General features: G+C 40.1%; 1 protein-coding gene across 1 annotated transcript; it reads right to left on the reverse strand.

Annotated features, from left to right (window-relative positions):
• Positions 1–1,115: 1,115 nt before the first annotated feature.
• PLAC9 (placenta associated 9) lies at positions 1,116–11,705 on the reverse strand. Its single transcript, XM_065747011.1, has 4 exons — positions 11,483–11,705; positions 3,155–3,249; positions 2,168–2,288; positions 1,116–1,329 (listed from the first exon to the last, which is right to left on the reverse strand). Exons 1-4 carry the CDS (start codon positions 11,538–11,540, stop codon positions 1,319–1,321), a joined length of 285 nt encoding a protein of 94 aa, XP_065603083.1. The 5' UTR covers positions 11,541–11,705; the 3' UTR covers positions 1,116–1,318.
• Between the last annotated feature and the right edge of the window lie 322 nt (positions 11,706–12,027).

Raw genomic sequence — 12,027 nt, forward strand, 5'->3', positions numbered from 1 at the left:
TGTTGATTGTATGTTTCTAAGAAAGTTGTTCTACATTGCATTATCACCAGGGCAGCTGTCACAGGGCAGTAATAAATGTTGATTTGAGCAGAGGTTTTGTAGTTAATGCCTTTAAGGTTTTGGATTGTGCCTTAAATATCTAAATATATCTAGGAAGAGATTATAAAATTAAAGCTGTCTGTCTTCTAACCTTCTGAAAGCTCTGCTTTTTGTTGTGCATGTTGATGACATCTTTACCATTCTCAAAATGGAGATGTAGAAATAGAAATGCTTAAAAAAAGAACTTTAGTCGAAGGGGCATAGAGATAGCTCAGTTAAAAGGGATTGCTTATTAATCAAGAATGTGCAGACTCTTCTGCTTATTACACACGAGTGCACACACCTTTCTGTAAAGGCCAGGTGGGTCTTTATTCTTAGAAAAAGTTGTTGGTGTTTGTCATGGAAGATTTCAGATGTTTTGAATGTACGTTTAAAGCCATAAACAAATTTCGAAAAAATAAAAAAACAGTATCATTATTTAGTGGGGAGAAAGGCTTACGTGAGATTAACAGGTAATTAGATAGGAGCTTGAAACATTTTTCTTTAAAAAAAAGTATATATGCTTTTTCTTTTTGAAACCTTTCTGTTCCCCCATCTGTTGTCCTTTGCGTGTTTTACTGATTTTGTGTCTTGAAGGTATTGTTTTTTTCTTTTTTCCTCCTCCCTGAAATGGGGAGGTGGATGTTGGAATTAACTTGAGGTTTCATTGTCACCACAGCAAGACAGGTTGAAAAGTGTAAATCTAGCAGAAAAAAAATTGGCTGTGCAACCTAACTACAAGGATATGCAACAAGGATTCTTATTTCAGTCAGATTCAGCAATGTGACTGTGATGGAAGCTGAACTTTGTCAGACAATCTAACTTTATCTTGAGAGGAAATTGTAGCTGAGAGTGTATCTTCAACAATTTACTCTCATAGCAAGGACTCAGCTCGTTGCCAGGTAAGATCTTTTTGAATTAAGGGAGGTACGTTTGCTGCTTTTTGGTGCAGCCACCCTATCTGATCTTATTTTCTTACAGAGAATGCTGTACTGGAAATGCATTTCTGATTAAATATGGCCTACTGAAAATTGAAAAATACAAAGCTTTTAAATGATATTTAAAAGCAAATAAACCTTTTTATTGAAAAGCACAAGAACACCGAAGGAAAAGTACTGTTCAGGATTGTACATATCTACTCAAATTCTGGAAACACCAGGAAGCATTTTAAATGACCAAAATTGCAACTGTTTGTAACAGCCATCCTGTTACATTCATCTGTCTTCAGTTTCTGCTGTGCTCAGCTGGCATCTGTATAAAGATGATGTGATATAGTTATTCTTGGTTACAAGATTAGGATCATTTTTTCTGGATAAACATTTAAAATGGGATAGCTGTTACTTTATAGAGAGGAGAATTCTCTGTTTGGTTCATCGAAGCACAGAAGGAAGGTGCTAGAGCTCTGCAATCCTTGAACTAGGTGGTAGTCAGTGCAGATTAAATCTGAGTGGTACTTACTGTACATGTGCTAGAAGTAGGCAGAGATTGACTTGGTATTTCCGTTTTAAATTTACTGTAACACTTCACTGGGACACTTTCTTAAGTAAATGGTCATTGCAGGGACATAGGTTATTTCTTACCTACAAACTGCCCCTTACAGAGATTCAGACGTAGAATTAAATTTTAGTTTCTCTAATAGTTATAGTGTTTCTGTACAGCCAAGGCATTTATTATGGTTTAATCTGGAAAATGTTTATCTAGGAGCAGGTTTTGCATGCGTAGCAACTGGATTTAAGAGGCTAAAACTGTAGTATTTTCAGTAGCATTTTTTCTTGTTGTGTTTGTCACCTGAATCTGAAGAATCAACAGGACCTGTGAAGAGGACCTGAAAGCCTTGAGATTGTTTGGTTTATCTTGCTGTGTGCTTCCTATGTCTAGCTCCTTGACTAGTTTGTTCATTTTTTTTCTTCCCTCTCTTCAGTAGTGGTTGACAACGTGTCCAAAACTGAACCTAATATTTCAACTAAGGCCTTAGCTGTGCTAAACTGAGTCAATGAATTACTTCTCATCTGATGTGGAAAGGTTATATATTTGGAATAGCACATGCAACAAAGTTGTTGACTTAGATTTTATCCCACTAGATACTTACTGTCAAAAATGTCTATCAGTGGGGTTCCTGCAGCAATGGGGAGGTCTGATGTTGTCTCACTGATGATACTGAGGAGTGATTTGACTTCTGATTCTAGATGCTCCACAGTTTTTATTACCTTCTAATGAAAAAAAGAAAAAAATGGAGAAGGGGACAGTCAAGGGGTCAAATGAAAGGAGTTGTGTACCAAATGTGTTAGCGCAAGAGGCATCCTACTGTGCCATACTATTATGAGTGGATGGGTGGAGTTGATGAGGTGGGCAGAAGAGAGGGTTCGTGCTCGAGCTGGAGAAAAGTGGCACTGCTGTAAAGGAACAAACAGAATGCAGTCTGGCAGCTACACAGCTGTGCATACTTAGCACTGGGCACCTGTCTTGTGGGAGCTTAAGACATTGGGGAAAAAAACATTTCAACATTCCAGCTTTCCTATGATCCAGTTACACTGTTCATTTAGTTTTGGAGTGTAATTATGAGTAGATGTGAAAGGCTGGCTTGTGTGTAGGGTTAGGGTGATTCCAGTGGTAACCAAATACTGCTGCTGTTAGGTGCAGTAAGAATTTGTCCTAACAGTTGAAGATACTTTGTCATTCCCTGTACTCTACACAGCCCAGCTTCTATCCTTGTGGGTGTCATCCCTTTTACTAAAAACTGGAACAGTGGACTGGTGAATGTCTTAAGACTGCAGGTTTCAGGCTAACTTGATAAGCTTTAGCTTTGTTACATTAATGACCAGCATTTTTAGAAGAGCTGTTAATTCAGTGATTGTTTAATCACTTGTTTGGAATTCAGCAAGATAGTCTGTTTCTGGTAATGGTGGTTTCAGGGATAGTTATAAACTATGGCATCTGAAAAAGGTAGTCGGGCCTCAAATACTGTCCTACAGAATTAAGAAGGTTGATGGAAACACCATTCCTCTTCTTTTTTCTTTTGTGAAAAGATGGGGACAAAGGTCTAGTGTTTTCCAGGAACCAGTGTTACAGCTCTTACCTCTTCAATAATATCTAAGCGTTCGTGCATTGTATCATGTTCGTGACACCAGCTTCCCAGACTTCCAGGTAACACACTGATAGGGTCTGCAGCAGCTGGAGAAAACAGCCACAGTTAAATTAGCAGGAACATTTTGGTAATAATGCTTACCTTAATGGCTTCTGAAGTTGTATTTGGCACGCTAAAGAGCATTCTTTATTAAACAGAGGGTATCCTGTCCTAAGCAGGATTTACCCTGTAAATACAGGTATACCCAACTGTTGTGAACATTTCCCAGTGGCATACAGATTGTCAAGGGTGTTTAGAACAAGCTGTTTTCTTTTGACTGTTTGCTGTTGTTGTGGTTTTGATGCTGGTATTCCACATCGGAACATCATGCAGGCAGTTGAGGAGTTGATGCTGTGTTGGGGAGCCCAGGGGGTTGGAGCTGCAGACCGGATGCCAGGCCCACTCCCTCTGGGCTGCTGTGGAGATTCAGCACCTGTGCTTCCCTGCAGTAGTTCCCTAATGTAAGCTTTCTGGCTTGGTTTGGAAACTTTGTCTCTCTGTTGTTCCTCAAATCGTGCCCTTGTTTTTTCTTGTAGACCCATCTATTTTCTCTGTTCTTAGCCCCCACAGAGCACCCAACTCTGCTCAGGCAGCCACGTGGCCACCGACGGTGCAGTTTTTTTTTTTCTCTCTCTCCCTTCTTTCTTTCCCCTGTGTCACTGTCATGGATAACGCCATCACAGCTATTTATTTATTGTGTTTGTTTCACACAACCTGTTTTCCTTCTCTATTTAGGGCAAGCTTATAGCTTGTTCTTGCACAGCTCGGTCTCTATGAGTATAAAACCTAAGTGCTGGAGAGGTCTGCCTTACATATCAGTTCATCTGGGATTCTCTTCAGAAGCAACTAGCATAGTATTGAAGAGCAGCTGAGTTTGTCCACTTTCACCCTGAATTGATACAACGTGGTAATTCCATTGTGCCAGAAACTTGCACATAATCATGTGATTTTGCAATGGGAAGAGAAGCAGGAGAAGTGTGTATAGCCAGTGCCATTTGTTGACCAACTCACTCACGGTATTATGTACAGAATCACTCATCTCAGTCACTTAGCTGTGTTTATTTCTCAGTACATGTGAGTTCTTTGGACGGTTTGTTCTGGCTGTACTCCATGTAAAAGCAGTACCTGCTGCTGTCTGTGCTTGAATGGAGCATATTTCCTTTACACAGCTTTTGTGCAATGTTCAGTAACTTTTGGGTTTTAATACACATATGTACATATGTACAGCAGTACCAGTATTTTAAAACCTGCTAAATTTTGCATTATATTTTTAAGTCCTGTTCTTATTGGAGACCTTCAGAGGCTGCAGTAATGAGAAAGCAGCAGTAACTTGTGCTATCATTTGATTATGATGGAGAAAACCAGAGCACGCAGTGAGCTTGTGTTCATATGAGCACTTAGAAGCACAGGAGGAAGAACTGTAACTGTTTCCAATAGTGTTCTGTGAGTATAGTGATTCGAGCCTGATGCAGTGCTTAACGGCAAGTCTGTGTCAAGGGTTTAGGTGTTAGGTTGTTACGTGTTGGTAAGGATTGTAGCCATTGCAGTTTAATGGTATCAGGTATGTGCTGTGAGCTGGTATGGAATCCTGGAGGACAGAGAGGAAGAGAGGATAGAAATGTGATCTAATGTACTAGGTGTGGTGTTATTTAAGAATTGACTTAGGGGAGTTTTAGACAGTTTGTTTGAAAATGCTTGGTAGTTGATTTGTAGGCTTGGTTGGGTTTTTGTGCATTCACCAGCAGGTGGTGCTGTGTGCCCAGAATCCCAAAGATTTACTCTGTGTAGTGCTCACCAGGACTTGAAATACAGCAACGACTTAGAAGGCATCTGCTTCACAGTTTTTGTCGGTATTTTGGGAATGTTGTTACTCTGTAACTTAGTCAAGTGAAAAAAAATTCTTCAAAAAATTCTGCTTACTTTTTTTTGTTTGTTATTTTTACCACAGCTAGAGAGAGCAATGTGGAAATGCTGTTTTTTGTGTCAGAAATGGAGGTTACAAAGCAATAACCAGTCTTTCTCTACAAACCTCTTGTGCTCAAACAATAGGGTGATAATGAGAAACTCTATTACACTGTCAGAGAGTAGTAGAATTTCCACTGTTCCAGTATTTCCAGTCATAGCTGTGTCACCCTTGGAAAAGCAGAAGTAACTGTTCGTGTTGCCTACATCAAACTCTGACCTTTCCAAACTGTGTAATGGCACAATGGACACTGCAGAGGCTCCTTTCTGCTTTTTCCTGACATAGGATCTTGAATTCTTGAAGGAACTCTTCAAGCAGAAATGGTACAATGAGTGATTTGTTTGAAACAGAACAAATCCCATACTTTCTGTGAAGTTAGCAAAACACTATGCTGCTTTGTACACGTGTGCACAGCTCAAGAAGGAAGCCACTGTGAAATACAGGTCTCAGTAATGCTCTGTTCTTTGGGGTGGTTGGTACTTTTTTGATGCAGAACGAGACTGTTTTCTTTCAGTGAGGGGGCATTGTTAATTTATAGACTGCAATGGGCTTCTTAGGGGGGGGGGGGGAGAAGTGTCTCAACTAATCTGACAGACCTAGAAACACAGGAGTGATGCTGTGACTAAAAAAGTTGACAAACGGTCCAGGCCTAAGTGTCTCACAAAACATCTGATACCTCTTGTGAGTGACAAGAGTTAGGAAAAAAAGTCTGTTTTAAAAAGCATACTGTTTCTAGTTCCTGGGTTTCGTGGCTTAGAATTCTGTGACCCAGAAGAAACCCTGTCAGGCAGGGTCTATGTCTCCATGCCTGCTTAGCAACTTTCTCACTGCAGCAGAGATGCTCTTGTGCTTGTGGTGCTCTTCACCACCATGCCAGAATAGAATACTGTAGGAAGGGGCAATGGATCAGGGAGACAGTGCTTTAGTCAGTGCAATTCCTTGCATTCTGCTGTTCTATGAGCTTTAGCTTGATGCTGCTGGGGACCTGGTTATTTTGTTAGCCCACAGCCTTCACCTTTGGGATGGGCTTGTTCACAGGAAACATTCAGTCCCTTGCATGTAAATATGACGTATATCTGGGTCACAATGGTTACTCATATTTATATAAGGGCAGGGATGAAACTTATTTATGCTTCCAGTCACCTAGAAATTCTGACTTACTTTGTTTTGTACGTCTTGTTCTCTATGCCAGGTGGATAATGCTTATAAAAGCAGGGTGTTTCTATTGTCCTGTGCTGTGGTACCATTGGAAACCAGTAGAAAAAGAAGAGAAGCAGAATTTCTGAGTGAGATTTAAGGATGCTGAGACATAAGTGCTTTTGTGTGAGAAGTTTAAGCAGGACTCATAAGCGAGAAGCTTGCTACTGAGTGGAGGGAAGTACAGTGGTTGTCATTTCCTCTTCTACGCAGGAACTTGTTCACATGATTGTTACCTGCCAGTATCTGAATTCTAGATATATACATACACCTGCTTTTTCACTAAATATAGAAGTATATAATTGCTGAATAGCTTTTTAAATCTATATTCCTATATAGATTATTATGTGTCTAGTGTGTGCATATATAATATGTAAACATAAGTGTGCAGCTCATGTTGAAATTGGTGTCAGAATTCAGAGGGCAGTTTTAACTTGTACTTTACTGATAAAAGTTCTACAAGATACCGTTTTTGCTCTCCTCTGTCTGGTCCCAGACCACTAGTTGTACATATAAGCAAACTCTTGTCCATGTACCTGTGTCACAAAGATTTAAATTAAAGCATCACAGAATTGCAGGCTGGAACACACCAATTCATGTTAAAATAAAAATGTTTAAGTCAGTGAATCAGGTCAGTAATTGAAAGTACCTTCTGTATTTCTTGTATTCTTTGTAAGAATGTTTCCCAAAGATGCATTACAAGTCAAACTGAAGTTACAGACTAGCTGCAGAAATTACTGGGTTGGATTCTTGGGGCTGTGTTATGGAGAAGGTCGAGCTAAGTGACCATAATGTTCCCTATTGGTCTTAAAGTTGATTAAGAAGCTTTTTTGCATCATTCAGTGACCATTGTGGTTTTGATAATTGACTGAGAATTCACGTGTGCTCAGCAGGGAGAGTGAGGTAAAATAAAGCAGACCACAGGCCAAATGAAAGATAAGTGAGACTGAAAAAGGAACCAGATGGCATATAAAGCCTGAAATCATGTGATAGGTGAAGATGAATAAAAGGGAACGTTTATAGTTACTGAAGGAGACATGCTATGGTGTGTGTTTCTGTTTGTACTATGTTAGGTTTAACAGTATCATTTTATTCCTGTAAGCAGATAGCAAGAAGTGATATGATAGCTTCTACCAAGAAAACAAACAAAGCTGATAATAATGGATTTGTGTTCCAACAGGGAAAAAAAACCTATCAACTTGGGTACATTTGGTGACCCTAACTCATCTGGGAAGAGTATGATGGGTGTCTGAAGGGATTTGCCAATCCTTGCTTAAATTGTTTCTTATCTATATATAATGTTGAACTCAGGGTTAAGACATTAATGTAACTTTAAAGTATTAGCTCAAGAATTTACAGTTTGCAAAAGTAGTTGGTGAGCTTAACTTGCCACTGAGTACAGAAAAGATTCAATTTCAGAACTCTTATCAGTATTAATGTTTTCAGACCTAGGTCCATCTTAAGCCAAGACTGCTAGTCATATTTAGTTTGGGGGGATGTTCTTAAAGACATCAAGATTAGTTTCCAATTATGTCAAATCTCCAATCTCCTTTGGATGTAAGAAGCACTGAAGTTTTGTATATTTCTATATAAAGGAAGTAAGATAAAAATAAATCATTTCTCTGTTGGTTTGAAATATATTTACAACATGCTGATCTTCTGAGCAAGCAGCCAGAGAACATCTTGTGCTTGCTGCTGCAATGGAAAATGGCTACAGGAAATCGGAGGGAAAGAAAGGACGGGCTACGTAGCTTGCAGGTAAGTTTCTCTTATTCATTCTGTAACTTAGGATATTCTGATGTTTTCAGCTACAAATGTTTCCTTTTATTATGTATTTATTTCTGTACGTGTTTGGTTTTAAAACCAAGGCAAATTACTAGGATAATTATGACTAGTAGCTATGAAAGAGTTACTTGTGCATGCAGAGGAGGATGAGCTGTTTCAGGAAGAGGAGGAAGTATGTAGTAGCATATATGAAGAATGTAAGTTATGTAGAATGGATGAGCTTAATCCCATTATAGAATGGAGGAGGTGACAGAGGTGAATATTTGATGCCACCCATAAATTTGAAGATGACCACTGGTATCCGGGGATAAGGATTTCTTCTGAGGATGTGGCTTTTGGGGTGTGTTTAGCAATAGGAGCTACAATCACGGTGAGTGGGGTGTCAGGTGAGTCTGTGACTTACTAGTCAACTCTGTGGCTGTGTAGTTTGCATGTGAATAATATTTGGCCATAGAAATAAATACAGTAGTACAGGAAAGACAATTTCTCAGTTCTGTCCTAATACTTAAAAAATTCTAGGAACTTGACTGAAGATGTTTTCCTCTCACAGACATTTCATATGTACTGTGACCACTCGAGAAGTAGCATAATGATATATACACACACAAACTACATCCCAGTATTCATGGATGTGACATAAAATTTCCTCACCCAGAGCAGATCAGGTGGATTTATAAGTTCAGCTGGAACGGCAGGAATCCTGTATTTCCAGACCCCTGACTTTCCTGGAGTTTAAAAATAGCTTTTGCTTTAACTATGGAGGTTACAAACTCCAGATAACTCAATAAATTTGTTTCAACCAAATAGAACATAGAGTTTTACAAATATGTTAAATCTGTTAAAGGTCTTGCTTCAATGCAAAATCCCTATGTTCAGGTGTCTTGTGTTTTTAAGAAACACACCTACGTCTGGGTACATACTTTGATTCTTCCTTGTTGGAGTTCTAAGATGAACATTTGCAAAGACTTTCCTTGATTTGGGGACAGTAGTGGCTGTAGGCTTCTAGAAGGGAAGAAAATACCTATTACATGAGGTGTAGATTAAATTACTATTGGCTTATTAGTAGAAAAATATGAGTCAGGCTGGTTTCAGGTAGTACCTCTCATGAGTTTTACTATGGATTTAATTACATGGCTTTGAAGTTTAATTTTCTGGGAGCAAAATACTGCTCTATGAGAATGCAAGCAGTTGGTTTCATGCAAAAACAGGCAGTACTGAAAGTTTGGTTGGTTGGTTTTTGCCCTCTCCAGTTTCTTAACTGTAGCCTACCTCTGATTGCTGAATATTGTCTTTATAGTTGCCTAATCACTCTGAAGCTTTAAGAGTCTACCCAGCCTTAGGTATACCAAAGTATTCTGAAAAGTCATGCTATGTAAGCTGAATGAGGAAGAAACATTCCCTTACACTTGATTTGCCTTTTCTTGCAGTTAAAAACAGATTAACTTGTTTTAAAAAAACAAACCAGACCACAGTGGGCAGTACTGAGCAGCAGTGGTTCTGCTCAGGCTCCCCTGTTGCTCTCTCCCCAGAAATATGCTCAGTATTAGGTATGCTTATCTAACTGGAGCACATTGTGGGGCCCAGCCTGATTCCCTGATAATTGTTTACTCCGGATCACCTCTCTGCCATGTATAAACATCTAGGAGACATTGTGCTGCTGGGATGCTGCACCCTCAGAGCAATTTGCTCAGAGCTTTTTGTAGGAATGGAAATGTGTTTAAATGGGACAGGTATTGAATGACCCAGTGCATATGACAATATTAAATGTTATGTTTTAGTAGCAGCAGCACTTCACAAACTAACCCAGCAGTAGCAGCAAGGAAGGAAATACTGCAGGTGCCTGGTAGGAGCATGTAATTACCCCAGCTGGACACCCACACTAACCTCTCACCGTGAGCTGTTTGAAAGCTGACTCCATGAACATGAAACTGTTCCTGTTAATGGCTGAATTAAAACATAAGCTCTACTTTGGCCAACTCCAACCTTTTTTTTTTTTTTTTTTTAAGAGAAACAGTTGCCAAACAAAACAGGAAAAACTAATGGATGAATCATGGGGGTGGGGAGGGTGGTCAGGGGAAAGATCTATCATAAAATTAGTACTTGCATTCTTCATCTCAAAAGTAGAAAAGGGAGAGTAGGATTGACTTTCCTGAAGTCTTCCAGCCAGCTAAGATATGCACCTGGCTGTGGCAGGCACAAACTCAAATCCTTCCTCAGCTTCACTTGAAGAAATCAGCCAGTGTGGACCATGAATTCTCCCCCCCCCAAAAAAAAAAAAAAAATCTGCCTCCCTGTGGCAGGAGCTGTTCTGAGATGAGGCTCTTTATTTTTTCCTTTTTTCTTATATATAGGGAGGGAATAAACAAAAACAGTTTTCCTACAGTACTCCTGAGGTGAAAACTAGTCAGAGTGCCCTTGCTGGATAATAACTGATAATTCAGTTAATCACAGATAAACATTAGGAAGCCAGTTGTATGGGAGGGAGACAGGGCAAGGAAGAGTGCCTGGGACTTGGGGGCTGAAGGGGCAAAACAGTTTTTTGAGAAACGTTTTGATTGTAATGGAAATAATGGGAACTTACTGCCCTGCCCTGAAATACAAACACTGTATGTTGTCAGGCAGTCTGAGCAGAGGGAGAATGATGCTAGGTCTCAGCTAGCAGAAAACACATAATGCAAACAGGCAGTGAAGCCAGGTTTGTGGTAGCATGGGGACTATAAAAACTGGAACTAGCTGAACAGAATAGCTCCCAGTCATACCATCAGCTGAAATGTGATTACAGGTTAGGTTGGGCCAGCCCTGTTCTTAACATAAGTAAAACTTTGATGACAATTTATCAGCTGTTGTGTGCTTCCACTTCTTACTCTCAAGTTATTTGAAGAAGCCTGAAGAATCTCAAAAAGCAGAAAAGACAAAAATGCAGTACAGTTAACAGAACATTTAAAAAGGAGGCTTTGAGTGAAGGAAGATCTGTCTGTTCACCTTGAAGTTTGGACTTAGTCCTAGGAGGATTCATGTGAGTGGTGTTAAGGCCCCGGAGCAGTAATGATGGAGTTTCAGGGCACTGAGTGGAGCACATGTCAACTGAAAATACACTGATAGCCTATTTCCCTATTCCCGTGAGTAAGGAAAGATCTCTAAGAAAGCCATGTGCCTTCAGGATAGATTCAAGAGCACAGAATTAAAGTTTTTTTCTCTAAAAAAAGCAATATTCCTGCAGAATTCTGACACATACCTGCGATGCCTTCATAGAAAACCCATAGAAGAAGCACTCACCCCCATCCAAAGTCTTTTACACAGCGCAGTTTCTGCTTTTCAAGCTTGTAGTCACTCACCAAAGAGCTCCCGCTCCTGCAGGACTCCAGCAAATGCCAGTGCCCAGATGATCAGCATGGTCCCACACTCCGCTCTAGTCCTGGTGGAGAGCACAGTAGGATCCCTCCCGGGCTGTGCGTAGACTGCTGTGTCTGTCCGTCCAGCAGTTTGTGCTGAGGTTTAGGCAGAGCTAGGAGGAAATATGCCCAGGCTGAGCCAAGATTCTGAAGCTGTGCTTTTTTTTTCCCCTCCCTTTAAAAAACACCCTTCCAGCTCCACAAAAAGTCCAGTTATCCAGGCAGCCTGGCAGCGCTCCAAGCTCCCCAAAGTTTTTACCCTGTATTTATTTATGGAGCCTGCAACTGGAATGTGCTGGAAAACTCTGAATCCTGTAAGTACAGCAAGGGGGGCAAGAAAAGGAGGAGAGAGGAGAGGTGTGCGAGATGTTTCTTTCCCCACAGGATTTCATATAGTGTGTAGAAAGCAGGAACACTGGAAAACCCAGTATTATTAGGGTTGTGTGAAAATGGGGCTCTTAAGTTATTTGTTTTTAAGACTGCAGAAA

Source organism: Cyrtonyx montezumae, unplaced genomic scaffold, assembly GCF_038088225.1.
Source record: "Cyrtonyx montezumae isolate F1298 unplaced genomic scaffold, pur_monq_1.0 scaffold_4, whole genome shotgun sequence".
Classification (NCBI taxonomy): Eukaryota; Metazoa; Chordata; class Aves; order Galliformes; family Odontophoridae; genus Cyrtonyx; species Cyrtonyx montezumae.

Excerpts from the sequence above, each read along its gene's own strand:
- PLAC9 (XM_065747011.1), bottom strand. The coding sequence starts at position 11,540 with ATGCTGATCATCTGGGCACTGGCATTTGCTGGAGTCCTGCAGGAGCGG. Across the intron at positions 3,250-11,482 it reads GCAGGAGCGGGAGCTCTTTG|CTGCTGCAGACCCTATCAGT; the intron begins GTGAGTGACTAC and ends TGTTTTCTCCAG. Across the intron at positions 2,289-3,154 it reads GCTTAGATATTATTGAAGAG|AAGGTAATAAAAACTGTGGA; the intron begins GTAAGAGCTGTA and ends TTTTTTCATTAG.